General features: G+C 40.7%; 1 protein-coding gene and 1 pseudogene across 1 annotated transcript; both read right to left on the bottom strand.

Moving 5' to 3' along the window:
- Window positions 1–1664: 1664 nt before the first annotated feature.
- Window positions 1665–3207, bottom strand: LOC100424812 (tRNA (guanine-N(7)-)-methyltransferase non-catalytic subunit WDR4 pseudogene; annotated as a pseudogene).
- A 9637-nt stretch (window positions 3208–12844) lies between these two features.
- On the bottom strand, window positions 12845–17819 carry FBXO48 (F-box protein 48). Its single transcript, XM_015112592.3, has 3 exons — window positions 17692–17819; window positions 15334–15675; window positions 12845–14843 (listed from the first exon to the last, which is right to left on the bottom strand). The coding sequence occupies exons 2-3, from the start codon at window positions 15637–15639 to the stop codon at window positions 14682–14684; spliced, it is 468 nt and encodes a 155-aa protein (XP_014968078.1). The 5' UTR covers window positions 15640–15675; window positions 17692–17819; the 3' UTR covers window positions 12845–14681.
- Between the last annotated feature and the right edge of the window lie 86 nt (window positions 17820–17905).

Below are 17905 nucleotides of genomic sequence, written 5' to 3'. Positions count from 1 at the left end.
GGTCAAAGCTGCAGGGAGTCATGATTGTATCACTGCACTTCAGTCTGGGCAACAGAGCAAGATACAAATAAAATAAAATGTGAAGAACCTTTGTAAAAAAAAAAAAAAAAAAGCAAGCACCATAAGCAAAGTCAAAGGACAAGTGACAAACTGGGAGACATATAATTGCAACACATGTCATAGATAAAGAACTAAACTCTCCAATTTACAAAACACTCAGAAATTGAGAAACACAAAGATTCATACACACCAAAACCCACAAGTGCCCTTAAACATATAAACTTCATGTTTATGACAGAGAAATTCGAATTAAATCTACAATGAGGAAGTTCTTTCACCTTTACTGTATGTTTGGAAAAGTTTATAATAAATTGCTGAGAAAAAATTAATATATTTCTCGTTTTCAGGTTGGCACACATTCAGAAGCTTGAAAACACATTTTTGTGTAATCAACTGAGGGAAATTTCAATCTGAGCTGGGTATTAGATGATATCATTATTGGATGAAAATTAAATTTCTTGGGTGTGATTATGGTTATGCAGGCATGTGTGCACGTCCTTAAGAAATACATGCTATGGCCGGGTGCGGTGGCTCACGCCTCTAATCACAGCATTCTGGGAGGCTGAGGCAGGCGGATCACGAAGCCAGGATATTGAGACCATCCTGACCAATATGGTGAAATCCTGTCTCTACTAAAAATACAAAAGTTAGCTGGGTGTGGTGGCGCGTGCCTTAATCCCAGCTACTTGGGAAGCTGAGGCTGGAGAATCACTTGAACTATGGAGTAGGAGGATTGCACCACTGCACTCCAGCCTGGTGACAGAGCGAGACTCCATCTCAAAAAAAAAAAAAAAAAAAAAAAAGAAAAAAAGAAAAAGAAAGAAAAAGAAATACATGCTATGATATTTTGGGGCAAAATGTCATGAAGTACGCAAACTTACTTTCAAATACATCAGCTCAACAAAAGTATGTGTGTGTTTTTTTATTTATTTCGTTTATTTCTTTTTTTATTGTGTCAATAAAAGTTCATTCACAGACATTGAAATCTGAATTTCATTATTTTCATGTCATGAAATATATTTTTAATTTGTTTTCAACAATTTTTAAAATGTAAAAACCATTCACAGGCCATATGTCAGGCAGTGGGCAGGATTCGGCCCACAGGCCAGTTTGCCAGCCCTATCTTAAGTGAAGATACCGACAAGACCAACCTTAACTTCTCCTAAAACCAAGATTTTCAAAGCAGACTATTAACAAGAGCATGCCCTGCGCCAGATGCCCCAGAATTGTGAAGGAGGTCAGGCTGCTGGTACAGGAGGACAATGGTCTGGCACTAACCCTCTGTTCTGAAACCCCTGGTCCCCAGCACAGGGGAGTGGGCCTCAGCTTTGCAGTCAGCACTGTTTCCAGATCACTGTTAAAAGGAAAACAAGGCACTTATGAAAAATGTGAAGCATTCCAACTTTTGATACACAAAAGGATTCTATGTTCTAAGTTTCAACAGCCTCTTATGGCCAGCAGCTATTGCGGGGCAGCGCATCACCTCGACCCTGAGACAGTGGGAACAACAGGAAAGCATCCACAGCATCCGCCATAGATCCTCCTAGAGGAAGCACGCCAGGCTCCAGAATAGCAGAAAACCCACAGCTGCCACCGCTGCAGGTTCACACGCTGCCTCCAATGTGAAGCTTCAAGCGCTTCCACTCCACCCGTCTGTCTGGCTTCCCTTCAACCAGAAAGGGTGCACAGGCACCAGGCAAGAGCCTTGTGCCCAGCGACACAGAATGTTCTAGAGCCCAGGAGACAGTCCCGTTCTCTGAGCTGAACTGGTCGCACCTGATGTCACCTTTACCTTTTTGAAGGGAGATGCCAGGATGCAGGGGGAACAAGTGAAAACCGCTTTTCCTGTTTCGAGGGTGCCCCCGACAGCCAAGATCCGCAACCCCAGGCTGACTTCCCTGGCCTATCTTCTTGGCCTGCCCATTGGCCCAGGTGGGGGACTCCACCGCCACTGCTCCTTCTTTAGCTGCTGCTGCAGTCTTTCCTCTTTCTTCTTCAGGTAGGAGGTTATGTTGTCAAAGGTGGCCTTGTAGAGACTGCTGAAGCTGGCGTTCGCGCAGGCAGAACCTTCCAGCATGGCCCCGTTCCCACGAAGAACAACGGAAACTTTCTTTAACGTGGCACTTTCAGGAACAGACTGCCACTGGCCACCCACAGGCCTGCAGAGCCCCGGGGGAGGGGAGCTTCCCGGCAGTCCTGGAGCACCCACAGCCCCTGGGTTTCCTCAAACCCACATCCCACACTCGGTGCTGGAATGACAGCTGCTGTCGGTACACCAACTGCTGTCTACAGGCGTGAAGCTGGAAGATGTAGACCACAGCGATGCAGTTGCACAGAAGCGCCACCTGGTTCCCCTGACACCAGAAAGCGATCCTGGACGCGGCAAACCTCTAGGGGACCTGGAGGTCCGCGGGCTCTTGGAGACTGTGCAGGTGACAGCAATGCAGTTGGCGGCTGCTTCTGTACTCCCGGAGCCTCAGGGTGCAGTCCCCGGAAGAGGATGGAAGCGGTCCAGACTGAGTGGGCACCACAGAGATATAGCTCATAAACCCTGTGTGCCCGTGGCAGAAGGACTCAATGCTGCGGGGAGTGGCGGCCCAGCTGACCTGGATCTTCTCGTCCCGGCCCGCAGTGAGGACACAGTGGTCATCAGGATGCACAACCACTTCTAACAGCATGGACAGACAGGCGCCCCAGTCTGTCCATGCTGTCTGGCCGCATCCGTGTGGCTCAGCACCGAAAAGGAATAGACGTCTCCAGACTTGTCAGCCACCAAGACCTTCTCCTCAGAGGCTGTGAAGGTCAGGTCTGTACAACTCCTTGTCATGGTCCTGACACTCAGACACTGCCACGGTTTTGTACAGAAAAGAATCAGACACTTACTGTCATCGGTTATAGCAAAACAGTTGCCAGACTTGGAGAAGGTGGACCGAGAATTGCACCACTCCGCTGGACCAAGGGCGGCTCGTCCTCCCCTTTATTTTCTTGTAACTTGTTTTCTGCAGCACTGCAGTCATAGATGAGTAGGCTGTCATCGTCACTGCTTGCAGTGGAGGTGGTCAGGAACCGGCTGCCCTGCACCACCAGCTTCTGCCCGCACGCCCCGCAGAGCCTGCCATGGGCCTGCCGCCTCGCCACCATGCACATTTCCCCACCCAGCCCGTTTTTAATTTATTTCAATAGTTTTGGGGGAACAGGTGGGTTTTGGTTACATGGATAAGTTCTTTAGTGGTAACTACTGAGATTTTTGAGCACTCAATCATCTGAGCAGTGTATGGTGAACCCAATGTGTAGCCTTTTATCCCTTGCCCCCACTTTCCAATTCTCCTTGAGTCCCCAGAGTCCATTATATTATTCTTTGTGTCCTCATAGCTTAGCTGCCACTCATAAGTGAGAACATACAATGTTTGACTTTCCATTCTTGAGTTATTTCACCTAGAATAATGGTCTCCAACTCCATCCAGGATCCAGGTTGCTCTGAATGCCATTATTTTGTTCCTTTGTATGGCTGAGTAGTATTCCATGGTGTGTGTGCGTGTGTGTGTGTGTATAATGTAATATATATACCATGTAATATATATACCCCAGTTATATATATAAATATTCTTTATTCTATATATAATATATAAAAAGAATATTTTTATATATATATTCTTTATCCACTTCTCCTTGGTTGATGGATATTTAGGCTGTTTTTTTAAAATGTAGTATAAACCAGTAGTTCCTAACAAGAGGGATTTTCCCCCAGGAGACATTTGGCAATGTCTGGAGACATTTTTGGTTGCTAGCACTTGGAAAGTGGTGCTACTGGCATCTAATGAATAGAGGCCAGGGATGCTGCTAAACATTCTACAATGTATAGGACAGCACCCCTGCCCCTCCCCCAAACAAAGAATTATCCAGCCCAGAAAGTTAATAGTGATAAGGTTTAGGGACCTGGTATAGACAGAGATAAAGCAAACGTGGTTAAAGTTAACGATTGGTTAATCTGGGTGATGGTGCCATATTCTATTCTTTGAAATTTTCTGTAAGGGTGAAAACTTTCAAAATAAAACATTTAGGGAGAAAGCACATTTAAAAATATATAAAAGAGTCTGAGAGAGGAAAAAAAAAGTTGAACTGGTGAAACCGTAGGCCAAACATGGGTAACAATGGTAAAAGAGTCCTTTTTATTTTCTTCACTAACCAATGAGAATAAAGACAGAAAATTGTGCTCAATCTACTTGTTAGACAACAAAAAACACAACCACAGTAATAAGTGGAGAGATTTTCACAAGTGATTTTGAGAAAGCTTCTTTTATGGTTTTACGCATTTTCTATCAGGCTTTCTTTGTATGACGACTGGACTGTATAATTTTGTCATATTAAAAGTAAATCAAAATGAGCAAACTGGGAAACCAGCAGCTGGGGTTTTTTCCCCTACAAGGCACAGAAGACCCATAGCAGGAAAGTAGATCTCAGAAAATGATTATTAAAAATTTGTTTTGTGCCAGAACAGTGGTTCATGCTTGTAATCCCAGCACTTTGGGAGGTTGAGGTGAGAGGATTGCCTGAGCTCAGGAGTTCAAGGCCAGCCAGGGCAACATAGTGAGACCCAGTCTCTAAAAATAAATAACTAAATTAATTAATTAATTAATTAATTAATTTTTTTTTCTTGACCCGTTAATGTTTAGGATAATACAGTATAATTGGTGTGGTTTGTAAAACTGCAGTTTCATCTTGTTTTATTTCCATCCGGCCCTGACTGGGTAAGGACAAGGAGGTATTGGAAAATGCAAAAGGGGTTCATGAAAAAAGTCACTTTTACTTGTGGTAGAACTGAATATAAGGATGTCAAGCTTTTGTTAGAAACCCAATCCGCATGCCTTGTTTGTTTTATTACCTTCTTCTGTCTCTGCTGTTCATTATAGTTTTTACTCTTTCTTCGTTTTCCAGCATTATTTTACTGTGTACAGTAATACTAAAATGGGTTGTTTTTTTGTAATACTTTCCACTGTATTTTCCATCCCCAGTAATTCTTATTTCTCTGCAGCTCTCTATCTGGAAAGACAGGCATCCAGGGCTTTGTGGGTCTGCTAGGTACAGCTGAGAATAAAGAAGTCAGAGCTCAGCTTTGAATTTCAAAAGACTGTTTTCAAGCATAGAAGACTCAGAAGTCTTCACAGCTAGGTTTTCAACTGAAAAATGAAAATAAAATCCAAAGGTCCCCCCTGAAACTCAGTAAAAGGACCCCCCTCTTGGCTAAGGAGACCCCAGAGAAACCTTAAAAACTGAGTTCCTGGCCATGACGGACTGGGAGGTCAGACATACCCTGTTACACTCCCTCCCTTGCTACTTGCCATTAGATTTCCATTCCTAAGCGTTAAGCAGAAACAGGCCCATTCTGAAGATTTGCTGGACTCCTCTTCCTTTTTGCAGTTTGACACAACAACTGACCATCATTCCTTCCTGATAAGAGGCCACTAACCATGGACTGGTTCTGGCTGGTTTACAGAGGCTGCACACAGGATGCTTCTGTGTCCTCTGTTTCACCTTTTGACATATAGAGCCTGATTTTAATACATTTAAATGTTAAGATTGCACCCTAAAGTGAACATGGGACATAGGTAACATACATGTTAGCTTACTATGCGTGAGTGCACCCCCCTTTTGTGAATATTCATAGCTTCTCCTATAGCCTGTTAAATGTATATACTTAGTTGACCCCTTCAGCCTAAATTCCTGTCTTACCCTTCCCTCCCTAGAAGTACCTGCTTCTGGTTTCTGCCAGAAGCTACCCTTCCCAGGCTGTGGGATGGCCAGCCTGCAGGCTGCAACCATTTATAAGAAATAAAGCTCTCCTTTCCACATTTATGAACCTGGTGATTCTTCAGTTGGCACAAGGCAATGATAGAGGTACTTGAGAAGAAAAAGGTTTTTTTAATTCCAAATTATTCCCTTTAGAGAATCTAGAACGGTGTTTATTAAATGAACTACCAGACACAGGAAGGAAGAAAAAGATAGGATATGAATGAAGTGCAGTACAGCATTCCCACCCCAAAAGGGATTGAGAAGTTTGCCGGTTGGCAGGAAGAAGACAATCCAAGAAGAGTAAAGGAGGGTTACATGAGGCATCTCCAAGAGATCTTACCTCCACCTTCCCCCAGTGTTGAAAGCCACAAATATGTTTGATGATTTCATGACAGAACGGACTTCTGCTGTATTTTCCACCTGGAAACAGTGGGACAAATAGCACATGCTACTTGTTTTAGGTATGTGTCAATCACAGTAGAGTGGAAATGGGGTGTGCTGTAGGGTGTTTAGGCAGAGTGGGCCTGAGAGGAGATTGAGTTACCCTACAATATCACCATTTGGTCAACTCCTATTTTCTGTTCCATGAGCAGTGTGGAGTTGGGAGGGGAATGAGACATCCTGTAAAATTTAATCTTGCCCATTAAAAGTACAGTCATCCCTTGGTATCTGCCGAAATTTGCAGATGCTCAAGTCCCTTATATAAAATTGTGCAATATTTGCACACAACATGTGCACATCTTTCCATATACTTTAAATCATTTCTAAATTACTTATAGTACTAATGCAATGTAAATGCTATGAAAATAGTTATTATACTGTATTACTTTTTATATTATTTTTTATTGGTGTATTTCCATTTGTTTTTATTTTTCCTAATACTTTTGACTGTGGTTGCATCTGTGGATGCAGAACACATGGGTTCAGAGGGGTAACGGTACTCCAGTCATTTCCACATTAACTCAGGCTCAGCACATTACTCAGTCTTTCAGGGTTAGAGCTGCCAGAGAAAATACAAGATGCTCAGTTAAATTTAAATTCCAGATAAAAATGAATATTGTTTTAGTATAAGTGTGTTCTTTGCAACATTGGGGACATATACCAAAAAATGATTTGCTATTTATCTGAAACTCATGTATTTTATTTGCTAAATCTGGCACCTCTACTTGGAGTTCCTCCCTCTTTTTTCCCTTCTTCCTTTTTCCTGACATCCATGCAGAGAGGCGGCTGAAGTAACAGCAGGGCATCGGGGCAAGGCCCCAAGCCTGCATGCTTCCTTCCATTCCTAACAACCTTCCACTTTCCACTAATCCTCTCCTCTCACTGCACTCTTGGTTACTGTAATTTGCAGTCAGTTTTCTTAGTACAATCAGGGATTGAGGTATAGGAGTCTTCCTTCAGCTGCCTCTGGCCCACCTCAATTTGCACTGTGACTACTGTTACTCTAAAGACTCTGCAGCAAATGTCTATTTGGCTCCTCATTTAGGTTGTCAATCCCACGGCTTCTGCTTTGTGGCTCCTTTGCTGTGTTCTCAGCTACTTCTACAGTTATCTCATGGGGTGGGGGAACTCACTCTGATATCCCTAAGCTGAGGGAAATTTGAGAGCTACCTTTCTCTTTCCATCCCTTTTGGACATCCAATATGAACATGTTGAACCTTTGTATTCTGTTTCAATCTCTAAATCCTTTTTTGTTTTTTTCTTTATGTGCTTCAATGTTGGCATTGTTCTATTGTCATATTTCCCAGTACATAAATATTCTTTTTCCGTGTTATAATCTGCTATTAAGCCTATGCATAAATTTCTGTTATTGTATTTTTCAGTTCTAGAATTTCCATTTAGTTCTCTACTTTTCTGGTAAACGTCTTCATATTAATCTATTTTCTTCATCTTTTCATCCATCTGCCTGGATTTTGAAATCATAGCTATTTAAAAATTCTTGCCTGCAAACTCCAGTAACTAAATCCCTGTGACTTTGCTTCTATGTTCTTCCACCCCACCCAACCCGTGACTTCCAATCATTTAGTTCTGTCTTTTAGGATGCTTGATAATGTTTTGAGTGCAGACACTGTATATGAAAAACTGTAGAGGCTCCAGATGATGTCATCTTCCTCTACAGTGAATTCACCTTATCCTCTGTTAGGCAGTGGGGTTTGCTCACCTTAATCAAATCGGAGATTTATCTGAATTGAGGCTGGAGTCCTTTGTACAGAGCCCACCGAAGATTTCAACTGAGAACCTGAGTTGTTTACCTTCCCTCTACTGGGTCCTCAACTGTAATCATTGTGTCCTCAGTAGTGTGAGACTGGGAAAAAACTCCTTTGCTTCTAAGAGGCTCTCTGCTTAGCTTCATAGCCTTCAATCCCTCAGAGCTTCAGAATTTGGTAAATGTCTTGATGAGAAAACTAGCCATATGTCAGATATCCATACAACACTTAGCATAGAGTTGGCCTTAGGGGAGTACTCTAGAAACGGGTTGTTGAAGAAAACAAACATTGGCTATATGGAAAAATGTGTTTTTCAGTGAAGAGACTTCGTGATTACCACTTCAACCAAATGATCAGTCTTAACCATCTTGTATGGTAGAACAATCAGACATTACGTGCTTCTTATGTGATGCAATGAGAAGTATATTTCATCACTTACAGTATAATTGCTATGTAGTATAATTGCTAAATATGCTTTACTGAATCTTTTTTTTTTTTTTTTTGATAGGGCCTCACTCTGTCTTGCAGGCTAGAGTGCAGCGTTGCAATCACAGCTCACTGCAGCCTTGGCCTCCTGGGCTCAAGCAATCCTCCCACCTCAGCCTCCCAGGTAGCTGGTACTACAGGCGCCCACCACCATGCCCAGTCAATTTATTTTTAAAATTTTTTGTAGAAATGGCATCTTACTACATTGCCTGGGCTGGTCTTAAACTCCTGGGCTCAAGTGATCCTTCCACCTTGGCCTCCCACAGTATTGGGATTACAGGTGTGAGTCACCACTCCTGCCCTCTGAATCAAATTATGAAGAGAGAATCAGGTAAATCAACTACAGAATATTCTATAAGATAACCAGTCTCAAGCCTGTAATCCCAGAACTTTGGGAGGCCGAAGTGGGTGGATCGCGAGGTCAGGAGTTTGAGACCAGCCTGGCCAACATGGTGAAACCCTGTCTCTACCAAAAATACAAAAATTAGTCGGGCATGGTGGTGCATGCCTGTAGTCCCAGCTACTCGGAAGGCTAAGACAGGAAAATTGCTTGAACCCAGGAGGCGGAGGTTGCAGTAAGTCGAGATTGTGCTACTGCACTCCAGCCTGGGTGACAGAATGAGACTCTGCCTCAAAAGAAAAAAAAAAAAAAAGTCAATATCCTGCAAAATAAAACCAAAGCCACGGGACACTTCTGGTTAAAAGAGATTAAAGAGACAAAAAACTCAGATGCATGTATAAATATTTTTTTGCAGCCTGAACTGAAGAATCTATAAAAGATATTTTGGGGGCCACTGGGGAATTTAAATATGGATTGTAAATTACATATTATTGAATTAATATAAGATTTTTTAGATGTGATAATGATATTGCATGTAGGAGTGTATTCTTAGGAGATACATGCTGAAGTATTTAGGGGTGAAGTATCATCATGTCTGCCACTTCTTTTCAATGTTTCAGCAAAGATGAATAATAAATAAATAAAACAAACATAGAAACATGTTAATCACTTGTATTTCTAGGTGGATAGTGTACAAAATAGTGGTTTGCCATATATTTTTACTTTACTGTTGGTTTGAAATTTTTCAAATGAAAAACTTGGAGGAACATTCTTGGCTCTTTCATCTAAGTTATTCATTCTAAGTTTCTGAATTCATTTGACATTTATTGAGTACCTACTATGTATGACATATTCTTGTAAGTGCTGGGAAGTGGTGATGAAATAGATGGAAAAGATCATTCTCTTTTGGTTTCCTCATCCATAAAATGGATATAGAGTAAGCATACACCGTATAAGCACAATGCTTGGTACAAGAATGCATTTAATGACTGTCGGCTGTTATAATCAATCAGCTTCATCCATTGTTGATTTGATTTCATCAGTTTGATGTTTTCGGTCTTAAACTACAAATAAAAAATGTGTGATCTTCCATCTTATGTATTCTTCCCAATCCATTTCCTGAAGTTACTACTCATCTTACTTTTTGTTAATATTATTAGGGCATTTGAAGTCTTGGAGAGAAGACATGATATTAAGTCAAAGCAAAGATGAAGTTAAAGTGGTCAGGGGTATGTTACATTTTTCTTTTCTTTTGACATAGGGTCTCACTCTGTCACCCAGGCTGGAGTGCAGTGGTGCGATCATGACTCACTGCAGTCTGTCTCCCGAGTTCAAGCAATCCTCACACCTTAGCCTCCGGAGTAGCTTGGATTACAGGCATGCGCCACCACACCTGGCTGATTTTTAAAATTTTTAGTACAGACAAGTTCTCACTATGTTGCCCAGGCTGGTCTTGAACTCCTGAGCTAAAGCAATCCATCTGCCTCAGCTTCCCAAAGTGTTAAGATTACAAGTGTGAGCCATCGCACCCAGCCATAGTTTTAAAATTAGGTTTGTACATATGCAAGTGTCCTCAGGTTGAAAGTTTATATTCATAGAGATTTTAATGATGATTATGTTCTGGTCTAAGATTGGGTTATAAACCAGAAGAAACTAAAAAAAGGTTTCTAAATTTATTTTTCTAAATACTAGATCTTAAAATGATTAAAAACACTCAAAGTTCCTTAATACTCTTCCCCAAGAATCTCGCTTCTTGTACACAGGGTGCACACTTAACATGTTATTTTATCTATGAGTGAGAACATTCCTTCCTTCCATGCTGCTCCACCTACTCATGTTTTCAGATGCCAATGGCTTGGCCTGATAAATGCATGGTTCATTCTAAGCCCATACCATAAATTTATCACTAAGTTCCAAAGGTTTCCTTTCAGTGTAGACCGTGATCATAGCACATAATTTGTTAGAGTTATTTTAGTGCAGTAGTACTAAAAAAATAGAAGCTAATGTTCATTCACATAATTTGCAAAGCTAATACTTAAAACTGATGGGAGTGATTCAATAATTCAAAACAATAAGTGATATTTCTGAGGTTAAGTTTATTTTCAAGAATTCAAAAAAATAAAACAAAACATTTTTATTTTCCTATTTCCCTCTTACAGGTTTCAAGAAGACTGGAACAATTATTCATATATTTGTATGACTATCAAGCATCCCACATACCTTAAGGATTGTACACTGCATTTCGATACAATCTTCTTCACTAACAATATAGTAAATTATTTTTATACATTCTGGGTGGGATTAAAATAAATAACCATAGAAATAATTTAACAAGTCTTTATAGAGCACCTAGTGTGTGCCAGGTTTTGAAGACACAAAAATAAATAAAAAATGGTCCCTGCCATTAAGCTCACAGTGTAAAGGGGCAAACACACAAATAAAATAGACAACTTAATGTTACATGACAGCTTTGAGAGAGGTCTATACAAAGAACTACAGGAACATTTAAAAAGTCACTTAATCCAGAACAGTAGTAGTCATGGATTGTTTCCAGGCCAAGATGATAAGTTTTACAATAGATATTGCCAAGAAAAGAATCAATGGTGGGGGTTAGTCCAGGCATATCAAACAGCCTGTGCAAAGGCAGAGAAGTGAGAAAATTTTTATGAAATAGTTTTGTAAGACTGAACTAGAAGATACAGGGTGGGACAGTGGTGAGAGAAGAGGCTGGAGAGGTAGGCCAGACCACATCATTAAAGGCCCTATGGGCTCTAGTGGGGAATTTTGATTTCTACCTGAATGCAGTCAGAAATTTAAGTTAGGGGTGATGTGCTAAATTTGGGGTTTAAAAAAGATTATACTGCTAACAGTAAAAGGAAGGAACTGGAGGCAGGAACATCAGTAAGAGGATATTTTAGAAAGCCTAACTTCAAATAAGGACAAGAATTAAGCAATGAGGCAGAGATAAAGATGGAGAAGAGGTGAATTACTTAGATATTTGGATGATAAAATCAGTAAGAATTGACTCGACTGGACATGGAGAATGATGGAGACAAGTAAAATATGGTGATTTTCTAACAGGACATGTCATTCACTGAGATAGGAACTGGAAGAAGAAATTTCATGAGATGGTAAGTTTTGATTCAGGTGTTTATATATAAACTATCTTTGGATACATTATATAAAATCCAAAAAAATTATTTTTATATATATAAATAATTATATATATATACACACACATATATATATCCAAAAGATAGTAGCATATGTATTTCTGGAGCATCTCAGGGAGATCTGGTGTTGGGACACAGACATGGATGCCATCAGCACCAAACATGGTAGTGAACACAGGAGTAGTAGATGGGATCACCAAGGATGTTAGAGTATAAAGAGGACAGGACAACAGGCGGAACCTTGGGGAACACTAACATGTAATGAGTAGATGAAGGAAAGTGAGTCTTTGGAGGAAACTGAGAAGATGGGTTAGAGTAGGGAAAGAAAAGTCCAAGAGGCTATAGCTCCAACCCATGGAGGAGAGAGTTTTAAGAAGTGTTTATGTGTGTCAGTGTGAGTGTTTATGTGTGTGAAATATATTAACAAGTAGAATGCATCCAGTGGATTTAGACATTAAGTCACTTGTAATTTGGATACCAACAGTTTCAACCATATAGAGTGATGGCCATATTATAGCAGATTAAGACCGACTGGTGAGGAAGTCAGAGTGAAATCTAAGATGCTAATGTAAGCCACAAATAATACATATTTGAAAAATGGGCAAAGAAACCACATCAGGTGGGGGTCCCAGTATGATGGTGAAACTGAATTTGAATTAACTTAGGGAAGCAGATGAGGAATGGCTGGGACCAGAGTCTGGAATATAATCAGGCCTTATAGCTTTCCCGTACTTTGAAAATTTCCAAGTGCTTTCTTATCTTTTATGAAATAAAATTAATAGTATACCTTTCTTTCTTTTTTTTTTTGAGATGAAGTTTCACTCTTGTTGCTCAGGCTGGAGCGCAATGGCGTGATCTTGGCTCACTGCAACCTCTGCCTCCCAGGTTCAAGCGATTCTCCTGCCTCAGCCTCCCAAGTAGCTGGGATTACAGGCGCCCACCACCACGCCGGGCTAATTTTTGTATATTTAGTAGAGACGGGTTTCACCGTGTTGACCAGGCTGGTCTTGAACTTCTGACCTCGGGTGATCCACCCACCTTGGCCTCCCAAAGTGATTGGATATCAGGCGTGAGCCATGGCACACAGCCCCTTTCTTTTGTTAAGAGTAAATGGGCAGAACAGAATGTTGTTGGGTCTAGAAATTATACTCTATAATCATCAGTGGAATTGGAGAGAAGACCTAGGAAGAGACAGGCTAGCAGTCTTCAAATATCAGGCAATCATAGAGAGGAAGGACTGAATCAGCCCAGTTCTAGAGGGTGGAAGTGGGACTAGAAGGCAAACATTACAGAGAGGTGGTCTTCAGTTCAAGGCTAGACTACAACTGGACTGTTCTGTGACATAACATATACGCTATTAGTAGAAGTACAGGATTTGAACTTGGGCTGGCTGACTGACAGTGTTCCTGTTGAGAAAATTACTGAATAGTCCTGGAGACTTGACTGCCTGATTTTCAAGGAATCTTCCAACTCTAAGAAGATAGTAGGAGACAATTAATTATCTACTGCTCTATTCAACATAGGGAATTTGCATATAATGGGGCATCTTTCTAATATTTGCCTATTTGTTAAATATTGGTTTCCTGGATTCTTATATTTAATGCTATAGAGAACAGTTTTTAAGAAGAAAACCCCACACTGACTAAAGCGTTTTGTAGACACTTTTTACTATGGTGGTAACCACAGATTCAGAATAAACAATTTGTTATAGTGAGTAGTATATCATCTGTTTTATGAAAAAACAGAAACAAAAGTTTTAAAAAATTAAAATAAAGGTTCCTAAAAAGTTATAAACTTTAACAAAGACAAGTGTTAAGGATTCTTTAGAATAATAGTTTTTAATATGGAGAAAACTTTGTCTTGGTATCTAAGAATAGCACACTAGATGGTGCTATAAGGCTGTCAGAAAGAGAGTTTTACCAGGCTAGTGTGGCATTCTGATGGTAGTTAAGTGTTCTGGAAACTTTCCACATACTTTCAGCTCCTGAGAGCCATTCCAGGTTTATATAAAAGTAATGGGAATCTCAATTGGACAAGCTTTAGCCCTAAGATGACATTAACTTAAAACTAAACCACAGGCTTAACACATTTAACATAGTTTCACTATTTGATATTTCAATCTGATTCCACTGAAATAGAAATGTTAAAGTCATTAAAATGCCAATGTATTAATTTAAATGTATTGCTATTAATTTCACTTAGCTAGTCTTCCCATGAGCCTAGTTATATCCACCACTTAATGAATCTTTAAGTCAGTTTCAAGTGGCTTCCTGAAATTTTGAATTATCATTAAGCTGAACATACAAATCACTCTTTCATTTAGTATTACGAATATATTAACACAAATACATGAAACATTATATTTGGAAATCACTGTATCAGTATATTATTTCTTATAAAAATAACATTTCATGATTTTTCCACATTACAATAAAAGCAGAAAAATTTTACTAAAGTGCAAAACAAAAATAAAGCTTTACTTTTATAATATTTCCATTTCACTTTCTTTTAAAAAGGTCAACAACAACAAAATGAATGGATAAAGATATAGCTTTTGCAACCTAAGACTCATTTGAGTTTTAAATTTTCAAAGACCTGAGATTTATTTGTGATTTTTTTTCCTCCTTATCTTTCCAGTTCTGCTTCTAGAATTTCCCCCCATGTATCTGCATCCATTGGGTACATGGTTTTTTCTGGTAGGCTAATGGGAGAACAAATGTTGCTGTATCTGCCACTTAGCCATTCGTGTTTCACTTTACTCTTCTGGTAATTCCTCAGCAGTATTACCTGAAAGAGGTAAATCACCATTAAAAAAGACTGTAGTAGGCGGTTGGTTAGTGAATGTGTTTAAAGCAAGAGAAACAGATTGACAGGGCTGAAAAAAAGAGTAAGTATTTACATTGATATACACATATTTTAATAAATTTATGTGTCTGTGTATGTGTGTGTATGTATATGTGTATTTATACAGAGTGCGCCATACAGTTTACTGGGGGTTTGGGATAAGGTGAAGTGAAAAGAAGGAGCTAATCCCCTTCTGGTTAATAGGGGAAAATTCCCTAATTTAGAATTTAAAAAATGCAAAAGGATAAATGAAAGATAGTGTGGAAAGAGTGTGGTTAGCAGGAAAAGGCTCAACTCATTTCCAAAAGTCAACACACTGTCTGTGTTATTCTGCATATGCAATTCTGTCTCCTCCAAGCATAAGTTAGAACTGACTCAAACCTGCTATCATAACACCATCAACAACACTGCAGATCGCAAAGATTAAACTTACCCTCCAGGAATAACCACTTTCTAGATCATCATCTATTTCTCTTCGGCACACAGCTCTTACAGTCATGCAGTGAGGTTTCCATAAAGAGTCACTGTTTCTTATGGTGTAATTCCAGCTCCTGCATGTCAATGAAGCCCTGCATAAACTCCGAATGTCCAGCTGACTGAAAATTTTAAAAGTGAGTTCTTGAGGCAGCAGTTCAACAAAGTTGTTTTCACTCTCATTTTTTTCCTTCTCAGCATCCACAGAGTTCACTTCTGTGTGAGAAACTCTTGAATTACTGTTTCTCTTGGAGTTTTTATGCATAGCTTAATGTTTTAGTAAATTATCCTCATATGTAACCTAAAAGGCAAGATTTAAACATGCTCAGTCTCCAAATAGGAGTAGAAATCCTACTTTGAGTCAGATGCTTTTTGGGTATAATTTCAGAACTCTTTCTTGACTTTTGCTTCTCAGTCTGTAAAATGGACCAATGCTGCCCCTTTCCTGAAAGTTCTTGCAAGGATTAACAGTGATAGTGTGTAAAACACCTAGTCTTCCTACATCTGAAATGCACCTGGGAGGCACCTCAACATATTAGCTTCACTCTTACCCAGGTTGGAGTGCAGCTGTGTCATCATAGCTCACTGCAGCCTCAACCTCCAGCCTCAAGCGATTCTCTTGACTCAGCATCCCCTCATTTTTTTTTAAACAAACAAACACAAAACCAAAAACTGTTTTTTGGAGAAATGGTTTTTGCTATGTTGCCCAGGCTGGTCTCGAACTCTTGTCCTCAACCAATCCTTCTGCCTCAGCCTCCCAGAGTGCTAGGATGACAGGTAGGAGCCACCACACCCGGTACTTTCGTGCCTTTGAAAATATGTATGAGTCAATCCTATTAAACTCCTGAATACTTGTTGTATATAGGAACTGATGCCTCATCATTAATTTGCAATTTGTGGCTTAATCACAAACTAGATGGACTTCTAGTTGTATAAGAATTTTATTACTTGTATCTAATGGGTAGGTAGGTGCTTACATTTGACACAAATACTATCTGAAATGGACAAGAAGATGAGATCTGGATTATGAAACAAAGTCTTAAATATTCAACTCAGTCATAAGAGTGGTGTTTTAAGAAATGGCCCCTTGAAGCTATCCTATATGCATAGTTAATTACGAGCTAAGGGTAACAGTCACTGAAGACATCAAGCAACAGTGAGTGACAACTATAAACAATGTTGAGAACTCAGCTAGGTATAGTATGTGACTATTTGAAGCCCAGATAAAAGCTCAGCTTCAGCTAATTTACCTAAGGTGAATGGTGTAGGCTTCCCAAATCAGTTGAAAGCATGACTGGGTACATCACCACCCTTGAGTTACTTTTGTATATAAAGACAGCTGGTATTCACTTAAAATCAGTTTATTCCATTTTGCACTTCCTTTTATAACGGGGGTTGGATGTGCAAGAGGAGGGGTTTGAGATACAGCTAAATACTTCTTTTAACTCAGCTGAACACAAATCTCTTTTCTAGACGAGCTACTCAGCTATGTTTCTGGACTTCACAAGACCACGGTGGTTCCTATTCATGATCCAGATTAGCTGTGGTGGCTGGAACTGTAGTCTGTGTTCAACAGAGGTCTTCCTCTTGAGGGTTGGGGGAAGTAAGAAAGCAAACTGGTAAAAACGAGTGAGTCAAGAGCAAGTTTTTGCCATGCACCTTGGCCCCTCCCACCACCAATACAAACCAAAGCCAAACCACAAGGTTCTTGAAAAGAATCTCACATTAGGAAAACGTTACAGTGTATTTAAACGTTACGGTGTGTTTATCCACTTCTCCCAGGATCTTACTGGGAGAATAAAATGCCTCCCCTTGTGGAATTCCTGCAACGGGAATGAAGGTTTTTGAATTTCACAGCAGGGGATGCCTTGGCGAGGTTCTAAAATCCCACTAGGAATCTTTCTTCTACGTCCAGGTTCGCCTGGATGCCTGGAAACGACCCCTCTTCTGCCCTTTCTCCTTTATGAATCGAGCTTTGCTGAATTCTCTCTCAAGTGAGGTAAAAGCTCGTCTCCCTTTCAACTATCACTCGGAGGGATAGATTGGCGGCAGCGCATAAGGTGGGGCCGGGAGCCCCACTCAGCCCACATCCCGCGGGTCAGGGCTAATCACCCCACGTCCCATCTGAGCCACCTTCCTTGTGTCCTGCGCGGGTTGCAGCTGCTGGAAGCCAAGAACACGGAGCACTGACAAGTGACAACAACCGTCAGCGCTGTCACTGCGGCTCCAGGCCGCGGAGGGAAGGCTGAGCTTGCGTCAGGGCCGCGTCCCCGGGAGCGTAGACATCTAAGCCAACGGGAATGGAAGATCCTCCTACCTACTGGGCCGCGATGGCTTCTCCTCCCGCGATTTAAATCCTCCGGAATTCGAATCTTTCCCCATAGCTCTTCTCTTCCCGCCCACCTAAGCCCCACCCTGCTGACTCGGAACTCGCGCAGGCGCCGAGAGGGGGCGCGTAGTGCCTTTGGGGATTGGTAGTTTTTTCCAGGGCGTCTTAGCTCGGGAAAGGAAGTGAAGAAAGGCGCCAGGAC

Source organism: Macaca mulatta, chromosome 13 (assembly GCF_049350105.2).
Source record: "Macaca mulatta isolate MMU2019108-1 chromosome 13, T2T-MMU8v2.0, whole genome shotgun sequence".
Taxonomy (NCBI): domain Eukaryota; kingdom Metazoa; phylum Chordata; class Mammalia; order Primates; family Cercopithecidae; genus Macaca; species Macaca mulatta.
The sequence above is the reverse complement of the archived record's forward strand: the minus strand, read 5'-3'. Positions and strand labels throughout refer to the sequence as shown.